The sequence below is a fragment of the Prionailurus bengalensis genome, chromosome A1 (assembly GCF_016509475.1).
Source record: "Prionailurus bengalensis isolate Pbe53 chromosome A1, Fcat_Pben_1.1_paternal_pri, whole genome shotgun sequence".
Classification (NCBI taxonomy): Eukaryota; Metazoa; Chordata; class Mammalia; order Carnivora; family Felidae; genus Prionailurus; species Prionailurus bengalensis.
Window position 1 is genome coordinate 16,505,676 of NC_057343.1, and position 20,819 is coordinate 16,526,494.

Below are 20,819 nucleotides of genomic sequence, written 5' to 3' on the forward strand. Positions count from 1 at the left end.
TCCTCTCAATCTTGCTCTCCCTGAATTTTGATCATTCCTAAGATTACAGTTACATTTATATGTAGGTTCACTTGCTGTCAATATCCAAGCTGTAATAAAAACAAATAGAAAGGGTAACCTCAATTGGTTAACTACCGAGGAAGGTAAATGTGTTCATTCTGTAAGGGGCAGCTCTGAAGACTAGGGCATGGAGTGTCTTAGCATACATCTTCCTTTATCAGGCATCAACTGAAGTTCATGGGACTGCAAGAAGGCAAATTACTTGTTCTAAAGCCCAATGAGGAAAACAAAATTAATGCAAGAGTTCAAAGTCAACTTTTCAGGGTATCTATAGTCCTGAGGGAGAAAGCAAATGGTTTCTATCTGAGAATTTTAGATTTCTTTTAAGAATAAAGTTCTCTGCCCAGTAGCCAGAGATATACATATTAGTACCGATATCAACTGAGAAAACTATTCTTTATTTTTAGTCAGCGGGGCATATTTTGGGTTGGATGTATATTTGCATTAACATACTACTGCCAATATCCTATTTCAGACCCTGATTTTCAGATCGCATAATAGGCACTGTTTCTAAAGTCACAAGTTGTATTAGCAAATCTACTGAAACTATTTTTAAAAAGTTCCTCTACATGCACTGAAGTAGAAAGTTCAAAGAGTGAACTGAATTAAATTCTCCTTTGCTCTCTCTGAGTAGGGTTTCGATGATTGCATTTTTCAAATGAAAAAAAAAAGTCATGCACTCTAGAGGGTAAATTGCTAATGCTTAATTTCATCTTCGCTGCATATGTTGTGTCATTAACATATATACTTGTTAACAAGAAGGCAGATTATGGCATAATACCGTAATAACCGTATATTATGCTGTTATTATATGTTACCTTATAAAATACCTTTATGCAATTTGAACACCACCAGACTTTAAGAAGCAAGTAAATAAATACTATGATTCTAATTAACAGCCAAGAAAACCAATGTGCGGAATGATTGGGAGATCTGTCCTCTTAGAGAGTGGTGAATGGGGCTGGAAGTCAGCATCTCTATCCCTCAGCCCTGCTCCTTCCCAGCACTTTATAGCTGCTAATGACTTTGTTATTCCTTAGTATTTATTGAGCATCCAAATGAGAAATGATATTATAATATTCAAGATAGAGACACAGCCTGAGTATAGAGATCTAGAGACTCTTGTAAATTTATCTAACTCATATCCCAAACTAGGATAATTAATGATGTAAATGATTCCCATTCAAATTGTTGTAGTGCCTATAACTGGGAAGCATATAGTTATCTTTCATGACTCCTGAGTTCCAGCACTGATATTTCCTGCTTTTGTGATCTGGAACATGTCAATTTTACCTTTTTATTCCTTCATTTCTCCATCTATAAAGGGGGATAACAATAGCACCTACCTACCTTCATACAAAACTCTTACCACAGTTCTGGGCATAGTGACAGGCTTGATGAATATTGTCTAGCATTATTACTGTTTTTATAATTATTATTTTTATTTTCACCATCATCATTCAGACTATCTCAAAGTTCATTGCCAGCTATGAACCTGGCATAGGTACACATGGGTATGTACTATGGGTACATACTGGGAACGTCTTTCCCTCTTTTGTAAAATGAAGTGATTGGGTTAGATAATCTCCAAGATCTCCCAAAGTTATAAAATCTGATATTCTTTTTAGTAGAGCTCTAAAACAAATTTCTTCAACTGAAGTACTCCAGGCTTAACTGTTGAACTAATCAGTAATGTTTAGGAAAAATTTTTTTTCCCAAAGAAGGGAAAAATATAATAAACATATTAGTGAACCTGGGAGACTCTCATATATTAAATATCACATAATCATTAGTATTTAAGGACATTAATTTAAATCTCCTGAAACCCAGTTTGGCACAGTAGAGTTCAATACCTAACATACGATATACAACCCCAGGCATTTTCTAACTTTCCACTTCCTCTAAGTCAGTGGTTCTTACAGTGCTGTCTCCAGACCAGCAGCATTATTATCACCTGAGTACTTGTTGGAAATATAAGTTCCAGGGTCTCATTCCAGACCTGCTGGATCAGAGACTCTTGGGGTGGGATCCAGCAGTCTGTGTTTTATTAAACCCTTGCAGTGATTCTAATGATGCTGAATACTGAGAACCACTTTGTAAGTGAAGAATGGAAGAGAAAGCTCTGTTTCTGATAAACGTTTACTGAAGCAGTTGAAAGTGTAATTGAGTGTGGCCTTGAATCTGGCCTTAGATGACGTCAAAGAGAAAGGTCTGCTAGAGATAATTAAAAGTCAAGTAACCAATCAATTGGCTCAAAACGGGGCTAAAAAGTCACTCTCAATTATTCCCTGCAGAGAAGTAAGGTACTCAGAAGGTTAAAGAAAAGTCCAATAAAATTACCAGAGAATATCAGAGTAGTTGTAGCAAGGGAGCAGTCTACATGAGAACACATAACGTTCCGTCTTCTTGCTTAGTGTAGAGAACCACACATTCTCTATGCTGTCTACTAGATGAAAGAAATTAAGTATTACTCTTTATACTTTGTGATAATAAAATAAAAACAAAGCATTAGAACTCAATACCCTGGTTAATGTCGGTCTACATTAAATATGGAAGGAAATATTTAATGATCTGTGCCCATCTATTTATCTAGCACAACTGAAACATCTTCATTAGATGCTGCATTGAGACAATCTTTTAACAGGCTAATAACCACAAGCATTTAAACAATTTATAAAGGCAAGAAGAGAAAATCAATGTCAGAGCAATAGGAAGAGAGATGACTTTATTTGTCTCAATGTCCTCACTATCATCTATGTACCAACCCTAGACCCCTTTCTTAAGTCCAAAATTTCAAATTGCCTCCTAGATGTCAATTTCAAGAAAATAAAAACCGAGTATATCCAATCAGGTTCCATAGACTATGTCCCATAGTCTCTATCCCAGTGAATGCTGTTAACTTTTCCCAGGTATATATCCTTGAACACCCCCTCCTTCTTCTTCAGGCCCTTCTCCTGCCCCCTTATGCCCTCTACCCACTAATAGTTTGTATTTACCAAATCCAGTCAGTAGAATTCATCATTACCTGAGGATTTATTCCTCCTTCATCTTTTCCATTGTCATGATCTTTTTTTCATATCCCCGTGATATTTTCCTGTTTCTTTTCACAACTAGATCTTAAGACTCCAAAGAACGGGGACAATGTCTGCTCCCTAGCGCCCAGGACAACAACACGAGGCAGAGTAGGCGTATGCAAATTATAAATTGTTCCCTGGTGAATGTACACAAACTAATCTAAAAATCTCATGGCCCCTATGACTTCAGGATGCCATCACACACTGCATCTTTTTCCAGAGAAAGAAATTAATCTGTGAAAAACTTACAAAAGAAGAATATATTTTCTAATCCACATCTGTCACATTTTAAGTTCTTAAGTAAGTGTTCTAATAATCATATTTGTATAATTTTTATATTATATACTCTTTCTTGACCCATTTTAGGACAAATTTATCTTTTTTTTTTGCCTAGTTGGATACTATTGTTTTCAATAGTATTAACATTTGGCTTTAGTGACCTCAACAGAATTAATGGCAATGTGTTCCAGAGTCTTTGGGGGGATAACCATGAGACTAGAAATTAGACAGATTATAATGATACACAAAATGGCTTACAACAATCATAAGAATCATCTAAGCAATTACAATTTATAAGAGAAAGGATTCCTGTCAAGAACATATTTGCTACATACAACACACTGATTTATGGAGGCTGTTATTCCAAAAGATGTTGGCTGTACCTAAGAGATGTAGTATCTAAGTAAATCACAGATAAACAGCCAAGCTCTAAAGGGATTTACTATCCCCAACCCCCCAGCCTGGACAACATCTTTTGCGTGCTACATTGTATACATTTTATGTTCTCACAACCTCACTTTCATTGTACAATGTACCAGGAACTCTAGGGGTAGGTTGGATTTGCTCTTTCAAAATTACAAAGTTCAAACAAAAAGATACAATTTTTTTGTTTATTCTCAGTGCCTTCACCCAGGAGGAATTCTAGAATGTACAAATAGAAAAGGAAAATTCTTGGCCAGCAAACAGATACAAGAGAAATCTTCCAGAAACACATGGCCTGGAATATTTCTGACTCCTGGCACACTGCAAACCTTTACTGCCTTTTGTTAATAATCAGGGTTCAGATCAAGTGCCTGGAAGGAGCCAGGACCTACTTGTGAGACTAGTTTAGCTCAGAAGTTGAATATCTTCCAACAAACACTCTCATAATAGCAGATATCTTCTCCAGACACCAAATTACTCTGGCCAGAACAAATGTCATTTGCTAAAGAGACACTGAAATGTATGGCCAGTGTTCTCTAAAAAACAGCACTAAGGTTATTTAGTAATAAATGTAAAGAATGCATTTAAGGACAGTTTTGTTCAATAGATTTGTTGCAATTTACAATGATCCCCCACCCCAAAAAAAAGTTAAACCATTAAAAAAAAAAAAAAAGATCCAGACCACCGTCGTGACACCTCTCTTATGGTCGCCTATATAGACCAAAAACAAGAGGGTGTACAATATAAGGCCATTGTTATTAGAAACGATAGGCTATGATTGCAGAAGGAATTTCAAAATCACGGGGTGACTGAAGAAGTAGTATCTGAACTTACACAGATGAAAACAGACTTCTACTCACTCCTCCTAGTTGTGTCCTGCACTCTCTTAGTGGTAAAAACCTGGGATATAACATATATCTTTAGGTGTTACCATTACCTGCCCACTTCTGTCCAGGTGAAAGGACAGACGAAAGGAGAGACGAAACAAGTGAATTTTCTACCAGTAAAATGTTAGCAGTCTGATGGAAAGGGAACACACAAACAATTGGATATGAAACAGACAACAAAAAGCCAGTAACCCAACAAGCCGAGAAGTATGGTCCTTGTGGAGTGTGGCTTTATGAAGCTTAGGTTCAGCCGAGGGGGAGTGGTGGGCATGCATAAAAACGGACCATAGAACACAGCAAGACCTTTTTCCAGCCATGAAGTTTTCTGCAAATAATGGCGAGCATCCTGATAAAAGTCCTCCAGGAGAGCAGAAATAACAGTAGCCACAGCAGAACTTGCTTTAAAAGAATGTAACATCTCCTAACAGTCTATCATTGGCAGAGCTTGTGCATTATCCAATACGGCAGAAATCGCTAGAGTGTAATAACACACGTTTTAAGATTTTACTTTAAAAGACACATTTTGAGTCACTACAGTTTGTGCAATGTCTTTGCAATTAGTCTATTAGACTTGATGCAGGGAAGTGAAGAGTTCAGTGTGAGAGGGAAAAGGATCAGACAGACAATTCAGATACAGGGCAGTGACAAAGGGAAGAATCTAGACAGAGAAAAGCAGATTTCTTATTTGTTTCTGTCATGATTTCTTCACTTCCTTAGCTGTTAAAACAAACAAACAAACAAACAAACAAAACAAAACCCAAACAACAAAAAATAGGAAGATAGGGAAAAAAACACCCCACAAATTGTATATAGAATTGTGTGCCTTTTTAGTTTATTTTCTACTGATGACACTAAGATATAGCTACACTTTGGCATTGGTAAATTTAATACAGTTAAGCCTATAGTCAGAGTTTAGTTATTTTCTAACAATCCTTTTTTTTTTTTAATTTGCCTCAATTTAAAAGAATCCACTAGAGTTTGCTAATGAACAGTATCAAAATTAAGTGATAGAATTCACTTTTGCAGTAAGATGCAGAGTCCCAGAATAGGCAAACAAATTAAACAGGAAAAGAGCAAAAAGAATTCAGCCGGTTGCTGTAGAATGTTGAAAAATGAAAGAGGAAAAATAGCCACACACACAGAGTGAGCCCCAACAGCATTCTAGGCTGAGCATTACATAGAAATGTTTCCAGTGTAAGGGAAGCCAACACAGGCCATTTTGTTTTGCTTTTGTTCTCACTCGAGGTCTGATTTGCCAAGCAGGGGGTGCAGGTGCTGGTGACTGTTGGTGGGTAGTAAGTGTGTATCTACCAGTAATTATCTATCACAATAGTTCTGACTTCAATTCTTGTAATTCTTAAAATCTGGGGAGAATTTTAACATCCACAGAAACCTTCTGCAAGTAAAATATATTGAAAATGGTGCTTTTGCACATACCTGTTTTTCTCCACTGGGCTTTTTGTGATTCAGTAACAGCTCAACAGCTCCAACAACTTCTTTCCTAATAGCGTGTAATAGAGCATCTCCAACATAGACATTAAAGCTTAAAAGTAGTTCGATGAGCTCCAAGTTCTCATTTTCAATTGCAATGAGGAGAGCAGTTCTTCCAAGAGGATCAATGCAATTAATATTGATTTTAAAATAAATTTCGGCTTCCTCCAGGGATTTCTTGACACTTGCATAATCTCCCTTTTCCACAGCATTTAAGTAGGCTTTTTCTGATGGTGAGAGTTCGGATTCCGCTCGGACTATCCTTAGAGGGATGCGATCTCTGTAGGGGGCATTCACATTTCTTTTGTAATAGAACTGAGCCATGTTTCATGCCATGCTATTTCCTTGTCTCTGAAAGTGCAAACAGAACCCCAAAAAACACAAGGATTAGTGTTTAATCAGTATGTGTCACACTTAACAACTAACTGTAATGCCAATAACAACAATTATACCATCATTCTGTAATCGATTTTTTTCTCCTTAAACAATGCAAATAGGCTTAATACTTATTCAGTTATCTAGAAATGCAAGTTACAAAGTCCCAATCTAAAAGGAATAAAAAATTGGAAAAGTTACTTTAAAAGTGGCAACTGTCATGAGGAGGTACCTGTAATTTTTGGAAATTATTTACAAAATTTATCGTAAATATATACAGTTTTTAACAGAGAACCCTGAAACTTAAAGGTTGTATCTTTGAGGTCCTAAAAAGGAACCAGGGATATTCAAATGTATCCTTCACTATCAATTTTGCTAAACATATAGATGCTATTGAAATTATGAAATATCACTATCTTAGTAAAATGCTTTTCATTTGTAATGTATCTATTCTTAATGTCATTAAGTACTGACATCAAAGTTAATATGAATTGATGATATCAATATCAATGAAATATCATACTGAGCCTGATGAGTATAACTGTTTATCCCCTTTGTAAGTGAATTCACTTGAGGGGAATGAATATGTATTGATGACATTAATGATCAAGGTGAGTCTAAGCAATTTCCCAAACGAAGAATTTAGAAATGTTCATGTAGAGAAAGTTTATTATGAAAATGCTATTTTCTGAATTCTATTACCTTGATATCATGAAACAATAAACCACAAGACAGAAATATTTTCATTATATAATGTATTATTTGGAAGTTATAGTAAAGATACAGTTGAAGATGAAGGAATTATTTTAAATAAAGATCATCTTAAGATAGATTAACAAGAACGAAGTCACTAGCAATTATATTGATTTAGTATTACCCTACTGATACAAACTTGCAGAAAAATCTATTATGTTTTTAAAAATTTTTTATTGCTATTAGCTCCTGATTTCATACTTATGATCTGAACTATTTTATTATTCTATGTCATTTATATTCAACCTACATGTTTATTTACATACATTTACTATTAAATTAAAATTAATGGGGGATTCTGGGTACCTGAACATGCATAGTCATCTTAATTGATCTTTTTAGACCTAATCATTTTATGAGTAAATTAACCTGATTTGAATAATACTTTAAAGGTAGATTAAACATGTATTGAATGAGCAAATGTGATTACATTTAATGGAATGTTTTCAATTTGGGAAATTATGCATCATTTGCATGCTACCTCAATTTAATAGGAATTTCCGTTATCAAGTAGTTAAGTTTCACTTTTTGATGTTTCAGATTATTAATCACAATTTCTCAAATATTGAGGTTCAGCATATAATACACACAACTTTTATTTCCTAATTTGTTCCTTTCTGACATTAGGTTTAGTATCTTATTAAGGCCCTTTCATAGATGAAGCAAATGTAAGAATCTCATAAGCCAGAATATCTTTCTCAAATATTTCACATTTTATTAGCCTTGGTGTTTTAAATGTATAATGACCAACTCTACAGCATAATATACACTCACTTCTGCAATTTCAGACAGGGGGTATTGTGAGTTCTTTAAATGGTAATGTTAATTTTTCAGAGGAAAATTTTCAACTCTATTACTTTTAGGTGTGCAAATTATAATCAAGCTTCAAGCTTGGTATTTGGAGGTCCCCAGTATTTGGAGATGTTTTAACTCACTAGAATCATGGGATAGAATTTATAAATTTATATTATGGGATAACAAGGACAATTTAATTTTCTAGCATAAATAAAACTACAATAAATCAAGATTATTACGATCCTACATATCTCATTATAACTTTCTGATCCCAAATGCCAGCACTTCCCTCCCAATCCATGTTAGCATCAGTAAGAGTGTGTGGAATCAATGTCAATGGTTTTCACATTGTAATTTTACCAGGACTACAACATAAATGCTTCATAATGATAATAAGTGGCACTAATATTCCATTTCAATGCTCACTTTGTTTATTTGCTTACTTTGTTCTTACTCCAGACTCTTGGAAAAATACATAAACATTCCTTTATAGAACTGAATTCAAGCTTTGCCACCAATAGTTGTTTTGCTTAAGACTAATGTTTCAAAGTAACTTACTGAAAGTACAGGTTAAAAGAAGATATGAAAATACACACACACACACACACACACACACACTTTGCAGAACTTTGTCTGAATTGTTACTCAGTCAAGATTAAAAATCACCCTAGAGAATGGAATATTTTTATTTTATTTTATTGTATTAACTCTATTTTATTAGTGATTATATCAAATAATTAGATAGTGGAGGGGCCTGGGTGGCTTAACAGCGAATGACTCTTGATTTGGACTCAGGTCATCTCAAGGTTCGTGCGATCGAACCCTGCATCAGGCTCTGTGCTGACAGCATAGAGCTTGTTTGGGATTCTCTCTCTCTGCCTCTTTCTTTGTATCTCTCAAAATAAATAAATAAACATTACCAAAAATAATTAGATAGTAAATAGCATTTGACTTCTCGCTTTTAAAGCACAGGATGGGGTGTGTTGGTGGTTGGTGGTGAGCATAACTACCTCCCAAAGCTCAGGATGTCAGTGACAATGAAGAGACTGGTGAACAACAGAGAAGGTACTGGAGAAATTGGGGGAGAGGAGAACAGATAATGAGAAATTAGATTTATTAAAATCTATTTCATTTAATCCAGATAATTGCCATAAATGTAAACTCCATAAGGACGGGTTAAGACATGATACTGCCCTGAAAGGAAGACATATTCTAGTGAATGAACACTGTGTTCAAATGTGAACTTGGTATGAGACGTTACATTCGGTTACCTGTTTCTCCATCCATAAAGGGGGGCAAACAACACTATCAAAGGAATGAGTAAGAAGAATCAGTGTCAGCGCTGAAAAAGATCTATTAACAGTATTGTCGTCTTTTAGTTTCTTGGGTTTGAAACAAAGACCTCACATAGAGAAAGATAGACGGAATTTAAATATATTAAAATTTTAAATACATTCAATAAATGAAATTTAATTATTTACAATGAATTGCAAAACACACACACATAAAACAATTCTGGTTAAGACTTTAGAAGAGTGAGGAAGATTATGTAACTTTTCAGTACATAGACTTTAGACAAGTCTTGGATTATTTGAGTTGCAGGGATACTAATAAAAGGACAAAAATCAAGTTTAACTTTTGGAAACTGTGATAGACGGATGTAACAGTGAGTGTAAGGTGCTGATAAGGCTGATGGAGTTCCTGAATTGACACATTTATCAGCAACTATGGAATTGCTACTGGATAGAAAGTCTGTAGAAGAACAGGAGGCTCAGTACAGCAAAGATCCTGACCTAAAGCGTGTGAATCAATGCCTGTTCCTGGTCTTGAACTTTCAGAACGAACTTTCTGGAAAGGAGAAGATGTTTTCCCCCATGAAATCACAGAACTGAACAGATTCTTTGATTTCAATGCCCCCTGTAGAACACACATTCCAGAAGTGAAATGAATGTTTCATTGTTATGTTTCAAAGACTCAGAAGAGAGATGGGAAGTGATGGGGGAAAAACCCTCAAATTCTGCAATGTGAATTTTTAATTAACTGAAATTTTATTTTCTGTAAATGCGTTGGGAATTAAAACCATCAAAAAGGTAGATTGTCATCAATCCCAAGAGAAATTAAAAAAAAAAAATTGTCACTAGATATGAGAACCACAATTACCTAAGCAACATAATGATATACAGAAAAAGAAAAGTTCCAATATTTACATGGATCAGAAAGCATATTCCCTAGAGGATGGACTTAGTTACTGGGTGGAAAGAACAGTGCGCTTCCAAACAACACAAAGGAAAGAAAATATGCAGAATACAGAAATCTCCACTCTTGAGCAGAAATCATTAAAGTTAAAAGAAAAGTTCCACATATATATATATATATATAAATTATATTTTTAAATTATATATATTATATATGTATATATGCATATATACACATAAATATGCATATATATATATATATATATATGTAGTTTTTTATTCCCTAGGTTACTGTCAAAGCATTCATGTTTACAGGTTGACTTCATCACACCATGAGAAATCTGACTCCCATTTTTTTGTTAGGGTACTACTACATATATTTAAGTTGCTTTTGTACTTTTTCTGGACTCTGGTATGAAATAACATTTTCTCAGATAATTTACTGACATTTGATCCAATTCAGATTTTTATTTTTGGCTATTGTTATAGTACATTATCTCTATAATCTTTGATATAATACACACTCCACATAAACACCAAATGCTCTAATCTTTGGTACCACTTTGAATTCCAGACCTGTTCCTACTGTCTTCAGGCAAGATACCACGTGAACATTTCAGTAGCTGTAAGTCTTGTACCAAAAGTGCCACATAATTCACTGAAATGTTTTGTGACTTAGCCTGACCAAAACCCAAGTGACTCTTGTTTTGATGTTGTAAAAGCACACTGACTACCAAATTCTTCTGAAAGGTTTTAAGGATATTTCTGTGAATTTCAAGAAGTTCATGCTATATTACCTTATGAAAAGAAAAACACTTTACTAACTAAACATTACAACACCCTAAGATTTTAAAGGAGGAAGTTGGGATTATGCTTATGTTTAAAATGGAAGCCCCTTATGATTTAACAAGTACCAAACTTAAAACTAAACCCTAAATATTCCTATTTAAAAACAAAACAAAACAGTACCTAGGAGAATGCATTTGCAGGGCAAAAAAAAAAAGTTATTTATCTTGATTTTTATCTCATGGGATTTAGAAAACATGTTTTAGAAAGTATATATAGCTGTCAGAGTTTGAATTTCCACCCTGAGAGTTAGAATGTGCATTGACATATTCCTGTTTTTCCCTCCAATTTCAGAGGAAAGGATGCTCTCTCTCTCTTTGCTCAGGCTGCGAATCCCGCTGCCTGAGGAGTTTTCAGTCATTGCCACTTCTCTAAAACCTTACATCAGCCCCTTCCTTCTTTCAGACCTTAAACTTTTCTCTGCATACTGAACTCAGATATATACAGGTACCTAATTTTCAGAAAGGTATTTTTTAAAGTAGGTGTAAATGTTTTCTCTGTATTTATTTGTTAATTTTTTTCATTTTATTTATTTGAGAGAGAGAGAGAGAGAGCACAAGTAGGGGAGAGGAGCAGAGGGAGAGAGAGAGGGAATCCCAGACAGGCTCCACACTCAGCGTGGAGTCTAATACGGGACTCGATCGGACAACCCTGGGATCATGACCTGAGCCGAAATCAAGGATGCTTGACAGACTGAACCAAGAGGCGCCCCTTTCACTTAGTTATTTTAAAATTCTAATGATCTTTGGCAATTATCTCTCTCTCATCTCTGATTTTCTTTATTTTATAAAGTTTAACCTTATCTCTCATTCGCTCATTTACTCTCCCTAAGATAGTACTTATTGCCATCGTGGAATAAATATTTTCCTTAAAGTCAATCATGTCCTGCTAATTGCCAGATTCATTTTGATGCTTTTCAGGCCACATGATACTTGGCTTTCCAGCAGCCTTTCTAAATAAGATGTGCCTCCCCTTGAGTTCTCTGATGCTCTTCTGTAATGTCCTACCTTCTGCCTACACGTGATCTCTCTCCGTAGTCCCCCAGCTTGTTTTCCTTCCATCTAAAGCCTAAATGTTGTTAATACCAGGGTTCTGCCCATGGCTCTTTTCTCCATTTGTCACTCCCATTAGCAATTTTCATCTGTTACTCATTATTCAAAATGTTCCATAAAACCCATATATGTTTTTAAAGTATGCTGTTATGTTTTCAGTATGTTCTAAAATCCGTGTTCCCAGGCCATACCTCTCTAAAGTTCTAGACACATGCTGTCCAGTATGGTAGCCAGTAGTCACATGTGACTATTTAAATGTAAAGTGACTAACATTAAATCATGTTAAGGATCATTTCTTAAATCTTACTGGCCATATTTCAACTGCAGTATAGCATTTCCTGTGTGTAATGCTGACTGACTTTATCTCCTCATTATTATTGGCTACACCAATATCCTTCCAAATCATCTCACTGATGTTATTCTTGCATCCTCTCTAGCCTCCACAATGTCAGAGACCTAATCATGCTAAAATGTAAATCTTATCAAGTCACTCTCTTACTTATAACTCATAAATGACTGATAATCACTCACAGGAAAACATACTAACTTATTACAGAATATTGGACTCTCGTGATCTGGTTTCTAAATGCCTTCTTGTATGTATTTCCCAAGACTGCTCTTGGAAAACCGTATTTCACATTGACAAACTACTTGTGGCTACTAAAGCTCTAGGCATTTTCTCATACTGTTCTTTACAACAGGAATACCTTTCCTTCCCTTGAGCGTCTGGTAACTCCTGCCAAGTTTTAAAAACTCCTGTGAAGTATCATAGCCTTGAGGATTTTTCTTCCCTTCCTCCTAAAGAGGGGTTATATGGTGTTTTTTTATGGGTCTTTATAAACTCTGTGGACCTCTTAGATTTAGAACTTTTCTTATTTACTGTATAGAAGACATCCATATGTCAAACATTGGCAATACCATCGTGAATGAAAGCCAAAATCTTTGTACTCATAGAGCTTATGATCCGTGGAAGAGGATCCACAGAAATTTAAAAAAGCAAAGGTGCAAACTGAATAATTACAATTTTGTCAAGGTTATAATGGAAATAAATGGTGAGAGGCTATGGAGAAGCATGGCACAGGGGAAGAAGAGATGGAGAGCTGCATGAGGTAGGGTGGTCAAGGGTGGCCTCTCTGTGACATGAAAGATGATAAAATGCTAGCTAGATAAAATGTGAACAGTGCAGAGAAAACCATTATGTTAAAAGGATCTGAAAGTGAGAAGACGGTGAGGCAGGAGGAACATTTTAGTGTGTGGAAGAGGCCAGCTTGACTGGAGTATAGTGAGTAAAGGAGAGAATGGAGGAGGTGACTCTGCAGCCCACAGTGTGGGGTATGAATTTTGGAAAGCATTCTAGGCATAATAAGTTACTGAAGGGCTTTGAGCTGGGGAGTGACTTGATCCAATTTCTGTTTTTAAAGGTCACTCTGGCTGCTAATTGATTTGGAATTGTGCAAGAGTGGAAACTAAAAGATCATCTGCTAGTAAACCAAGTGAGTACCATCAAGAGTCTCTATCAGGAAAGAGTATATATTAACCTCTATGATTAAGAATGTGAAACTCTCGGACTCTGATCGTGGTATAATGCTGATGGGGAATTAAGTGTCTGCCCATATTTTATTGAGTTTACTCATATTATTACATTATTGAATATATTTTGAGTAATGTTACTCTAGCCGTCTTTCCCATATCTATATTTTTTTCTCATAATTTTGTAGAATTTGAAGTTTTTCAGGAATACACCTGCCATTTGGTAACAGGGTTGCATATATACATATTGCTGTTACTACATCAGAAACATTTGTACTTCTTTCATTGTGTCAAAGATGTTGATACTTGGCGTGTTGACAATGAAAGTGTCACATGGTAAACAAAAGAAACATTAAGAAGAAATGTGGGGAGAAACTATGCATGTTGCAAATACATAGTATGCAAATTTCAACAAAGAAAGACTAACTTAGTTTCAAAAATGACTTATTCAGCAGCAAAATGCATTCAAAGTACCCCACCACACTCAGATCCTGTAATCCATAGCTGACCTTTAGTTTCTGAAATTGTGTGTGTGTACGTGTGTGTACGTGTGTGTACGTGTGTGTGTGTGTGTGCGGGTCTATGTACTGTCAGGGTGGTAATTGTTGTCTTTAGCCCAAGACAAAAAGAAATGTATCTTTTAGTGATAGCAAAAATAATATAAAATGCTTAAATTTGGATGCACATATAAAATTTTTGATAAATATATGACCCCTTTATTTTAAAAAATACCACTTACATTACTTCAAGAGGTAAGAAAGGATACTGTGTGGCTTAGGGGTTACTGCTGGTAGTGGCTGTGGTGGGATGTGTGTGTATGTGTGTGGGGGGGGGGAGAAAGAGAGAGAAAGAGGTAATTGAACTTGTATTGAAAGTTATTGTTGTAGTAATACATCAATAGAGAAGCATGACAGATCAGTGCAGGAAACAGAAAAATAATAAATAATGTTGACACAACTGGTTAGAAGTTTTGGAAATAATTATTTTGGACCACCATGAACATAGATTCTAAATGAATTTAGAAGTGAAATATTGAAACAAATGAAATTTCAGTGGCGAAGAGTTTTCTAAGCAAAAAGCATTCGAGAAATGACTATGAGAAAGACTTATGCATACAAAGAATTAAAAAACACTTAGTATCCAAACATAATACACAAAATTAAAAGGCAAAACAAGGGAAATTATTCAAAATAAATATGACTGAGAAGAGCTTATTAAATAGAAAAGAAAAACACTAAGATTCAAAGAATAAAAAGACCAGCCTCCTCAGAGAAAAAGAAATCCACGTGGAAAATATCATTTGAAAATGCATTCTACTTTTCTGACCTCTAAAATGGAGAAGTTTACCAGCACGATAAAAGATATAGCCTGCAAAATGTGATCACATTAAATACAAAAGAATAGCCAATACGAGAAAGGATTCGGTGAAAATACTTCTAAGTTGCTGGTGATAGTTTAAACTGAAAAGGAATTGGAAATATGTGTGCCCATCTTTGGAAGGGTTCAAACCCTTCACCCTAGGAGTATCTCTTCCAGGAATTCACCCTGGAGTTATATTTTACAAGGCAGGCAATAGTTACAAGGCATACATAAATAAGTATTTTTATTTATGCACACAAAAGAAAAATAACTGTTATCTATTGTTGGAAACAACTGGAGAGACTCAAAAGTCAATAATTGTCAGCTAGTTCAATTAAAAGCTGAATATTCATTTAATAAAAAATGTGTAGCTATTAAAATAACATGTTTTAAAGGTTAATGTCACACAAAATAATCATATTATGATAAGTGCTAATCATGGGTAACATTTTCAACACAAGATTAGCACCTGCAACAATGATAAAACTTATAAGAAGGAGATAACTATACTCACAATTAAGAAAGGTTATCTATGTGGGGTCGGGGGGATGCCTGGGTGGCTCGGTTGGTTAAGTGTCTGACTCTTGATTTCAGCTCAGGTCATGATCTCATGGTTTGTGAGTTCAAGCCCTATCTTGGGAACTGTGCTGACAGTGTGGAGTCTGTTTGGGATTCTCACTCTCCCTCTCTCTCTGCCCCTCGCCAGTCATGTTCTCTCTCAAAATAAACAAATAAACTAACGAAGGAAGGAAGGAAGGAAGAAAGAAAGAAAGAAAGGGAAAAAAGAGAAAAAGAGAGAAAGAAAGGTTACCTATGGGTAATAGGTGGTTTTTGTTCTGATTTACATTTTCTAGGTTTTTGATAAAGATGATACTTTAAAACAGTCAAAGCAGAATACAATGTTCCTCTTTATTGATTTTTATAATATGCCAGAGAATATTGTTTTAACATTACCATGGGAGCTCTTAGCATTTGAGGGGATAAAAGTAGATGCCCCTGTAACCTCTGAGATACACACACACACACACACACACACACACACACACATATATATATAAATAATTTATGGCATATAATTTATGATATACAAAATATGATATATAATATATATACCATATATATATACACACACACACACACACATATATATATGTATGGGGTGCCTGGGTGGTGGTATATATATATACCTGCGTGGTTATATATATATATATACACACACACACATATACATATATATATACACACACACACATACATTTATATATATTTTTATATATTTTTACATATTTATATATTTTTATATATTTTTATATATTTATATATATTTATATGCTTATATATATACATATATACTTACATATATTTTTATATATATGGTGGTATATTTATATACCTGGGTGGGTGTGTATATATATATATATATATAATTTTTGTGTGTTTAGAGGCTGAATCCACAAATGTTTCCAAATCCATTGTTTTCTATATTCCTAAAACAACCTGTCCTTTTCCTATAAAACGGAAAGGATAGGCTTTTTTTCCCCCCATTTCCAGTTACTGGAGATAGCATGGTGAGGCTATTATCAAGGTTCCAACTTGTAAATCCTGAAGCTAATTTATTTTTATTAGTCCACTGCAGTTTCAGGCAAAGGATCACCTTCGATGAAGCAGTGTCCTCTCTATCTGAGTGCACAGTCTTTAAAGGAAAATACATGAAGTGGGTGGGAGTGACAGAGGACAATCTGATCAATTGTTTCAATCCTAAAGACAAATTAGTTCACTAGGGTGCATCAGTGTCACATCTGCCTGATGACAGCTGGAAATCTTTACTCCTTCATGTGTTGGTTTAAGTACTCAAAGATTTATTACGGCTTCTTCTGTAGCAGATCAAGACTATTTTGCAGGCTGAGGATATAAAATGAAATAAAACACAGTCCCCGATGGGTGAATTTTTTGTGGTATGTAAGTTATGTCTCAATAGAGCATTGAAAATAACAGCAAGAAATCCCAGACCTCAGGGAGAATGCTGTTAGGTGGAGAAGGAGCGTTGTCCATAACTGATAGTAAATACCATATGGTAATCCATACATTATAGATTTATATACTGTTTCCTTGGGATTTACAAGAGAAAGCCATTAGTTGTAGGCGTGCCATGGAGGGTGTAAAAATGGTTGCGAGAGGAGATGGACTTTTACCTAAACATCTGAGTAGTTATTTCCCTAGTGACTATATAGAAGCAAAGAATTCTGGGAAGAGGAGGCAAAGCATTTAAAGCAATGGAGGTGAAAAAAAGCTCCTCATTCTGTACTAGTCTCCCCTCCTAGAATAAGTGGCCATACTTTTACACAATGGCTTTCCTGTTATGTCTTTTAGAATTTGTTATCCCAATTTTGTTCTAGATCATTTAGTGACCCTTATTGTTTCCCACCAAACACTGTTCCTGTTAGTGATTGTATAAATTTGGGCATGTGAAAGAATGATAGAAAGTCACAGAAAAAGATAATTAAGTTTCTGTGGCTCAGAAAAGTTTAAAAACTTCTGCCAGTTCACACCGCCAGTAAGTATTGCATCCAGAAGATGCATCAAAGGGATGAGCAATGAAAATACTAATGGTTTCAATGGGAAATCAGAGCCAGACTTGGCTCTCATTCTTCTATCTCACATTCCCAATCAACTTTTGGTCTAGGCAGGTAGGAGCCAGAGTTCTACTAGGGCTGCTTCTGAATGAAGCTGGTCCCTTCATGTCCCTAGGGACTTTGTTCTTGCCTTGTTGTTTAGATCTCCACAGATTAAGATTTTACTGGAAACTCCAGTCCCTTGAAACAACAAAACAGTAACGCAACAGAAACAACAGCACTTACTGAACACAGTATGTACCAAGCACCGTTCCTTTACATATATGAACTCAATTAATTCTTGGGAAAACCCCCTGCAGTAAACATTACTAGTGCCCCTTGGGATGGATATTGGGACCAAATAACATGATAAAATCACAAGGGCTTGATACATGTGTTCCTGATCCTATACTCATTTTTCCTTATCCTGTGTTACACGTTTTGCCTTTACTCTGTTACTGAATGTCCATTCAGTTTCTCACCAACTGGGTTTTTATCATGCGCCTCAATTCTCTACTGATTGCATTACCCGTGTAGTAAGTGGATCTCGTAATTCTGAACCTCAGTTTCTTCATTACTATTACCTTCAGAAAGTTCTTTTGAGTCCTTACCAACACTACTGGACCTTCCTTAAATGCTAGCCAGTCTCTCAGACCTTACGCTTCTTTGCAAATTGAGTCTTAGCTGTGATATTGATCTGTAGTCAAGGTAATGAAATCCTATTTGTCACACCTCCATTGGCTCTTCACCTGCTAAGGAATATTTCCAGGTTCATAGATTCATAGATCCCTAATCTCTTCCTTTCCGCTTTCTCGTCTCTGCCTCTCAGTTAACCTGGTTCAGTTCACCATGGATGCAACCAAGAAAAGGTAGCATTATTTAGTCCTTTGCTCATTGTTAGAAGGTGCAGGAGGGTCAAAAATGTATCCTCCACCCTGAGAAGGTACTTTAATATAGAAAATCAAAGCAAACTACCTCATACCTTTTACACAGAGTTTTATTCAGGGTAACGTACCTACAGGGGCAAAGGGTGAGCGGAAGATCCAGGGCCCTGTGTATGTAGGTATTCCCCACCCCTAGTCTCCCCCCAAGTCCAGACCTTAATCCCCAGCTTTTATGGAGTGAGGAGCGTGATGGTGAGGTCACAAGGTTGTTATCTAAAGTGGGACCCTCTGTGCACCAGTGTGGAGAACAAGATGGAGGGCCAAAGATGGAATCAGTGTTAATAGCACTGCTACATTCATGTGAGATGTAGCAATGGTAAATAACTGAGGGTTTCACTCTCAATGTTAAATTGAGCCCAGAAGGTTAAAGCTCAGTAGGATTGTGCGGCATGCTAACTCTTACTTCCTTCACTATATGGAGAGTAGTTCAGATTGAGTATTTAACATTCTAAAAGCACTCTACAGTTAACAGAAAAGTAGAAAGTGTAAATATTGTAAAATGCAATCTCTTCCTTTTGTCTTGAACTTTAAAATCTTTTACTCAATCTTTTCATGTCCTTAGAATTAACTGAGTTTATTTCTACACTGAACTCAAACATCAGTTATGCAAATCAAAGGCAAATTAGGTTTTTTTTAAACTAGATTGCTTAGAATACTCTTCATAAAGGTTCATTATGCACAAGGAATTTAGCATCTCTTAAATACCTCCAACAAGTATAGTAATTACCATAGCAACTTAAAAGATTAAATTTATTTGGCAAAGCAGTTTTTCCAGGTTATTTGGTTATTGTCCAAATTTGTGATAGATTTGCTGTCCGGAGAATTTTGTTATTCTATGCAGTTATTAATCCTATGACATTATGATCATTTTAATGATATAAAGCTGTATTATGATTTCTAAATACTCATCCTAGAAGTTTATTTCTTTAGTATATTGGAATACTTAAGACTACACTTAAACCTGCTTTCTTTTTTAACGTTTATTTATTTTGGTGGGGGAGGGGCAGAGAGAGAGGGAGAGAGAGAATCCCAAGCAGGCTCAGTGCTGTCGGCACACAGCCGGACACAGGGCTTGATCCCATGAACTGTGAGATCATGACCTGACTGCTTAACTGACTGAGTCACCCAGGCACCCCTTAAAGGTGCTTTTATTAGCAGGCATGTTAACAATTTCTTTTAAATTCAATTAGCTCTATGCTTTGGATGTTTAACAGATATGATAGGATTATTTACATAAATGGCACAGCTTATTTTGTATCAAGTCTTCATTTAGCTTTCACTAAATAAAACAAGTTTTCTTTAAGTCAGTTCTCCTGTTATTCCAAAGGTTGGCATAAACTAATCGCAAGTATTGATTAAGAAACGAGAACAAGCTATCAACTATTTCATCAAATCCCCCATTCCACTCTGGCTCCATTACAAACAGCTCTTGGGGCGCCTGGGTGGCTCAGTCAGTTAAGCATCTGACTTCAGCTCAGTCATGATCTCAGGTTCGTGAGTTCAAGCCCCGCATCAGGCTGTATGCTGACAGCTCAGAGCCTGGAGCCTGCTTCTGACTCTCTCTCTCCTTCTCTCTCTGCCCCTCCCCCGCCCATACTCTGTCTCTCTCTGTCTCTCAAAAATAAATAAAACATTAGAAAAACAAAAGTAAAAAAACAAACAAACAAAAGAAAAAAAGAAAAGAAAAACAAACAGCTCTTAAATCTCTGCTAATTTTTTCTGCTTCTTGGGGAAGCAGAAATTTGAGGAAAATTGAGATCTACTCTGATTCTGATAGATATGATCCCACACCCCTTCTGGTAAAACAGTTAGTTTGTAATCAGTTGCTGATTTATTAAACTTACCATGAAAGTGAAGATGGGGGGTAAATATTTTAGATGTGAATTTTCCATTTTCCACTCCAAATTAGAATTCAAAAGTGTCATGATATTAAAAACTTTGTAGGCTCTCTGTATGCACTGGTGGAACATTTAGATGAGAAGTGAAAAAATATTTCCATCAATCAAATATTTTTGCCTACATAGTATCAGAAATTGGAATATCTATAAATATTTGCTTTTCTTACTTTGAGCCAGATGTTTGACACATTACAGTTACAGCTCTCTGCCGCTGAAACCTTCTGTCACTTAATCTCAGATTGGCCA

At 35.6% G+C, this 20,819-nt stretch overlaps 1 protein-coding gene across 1 annotated transcript in view; it reads right to left on the reverse strand.

Moving 5' to 3' along the window:
- Nucleotides 1-20,819, reverse strand: part of TRPC4 (transient receptor potential cation channel subfamily C member 4) — a 199,962-nt gene that overhangs the window by 137,714 nt on the left and 41,429 nt on the right. Inside the window, exon 2 of the mRNA XM_043577686.1 lies at nucleotides 6,161-6,565. Within this exon, the coding sequence (XP_043433621.1) occupies nucleotides 6,161-6,538 (378 nt within the window). The 5' untranslated portion in view covers nucleotides 6,539-6,565. The remainder of the gene's footprint in view (nucleotides 1-6,160; nucleotides 6,566-20,819) is intronic.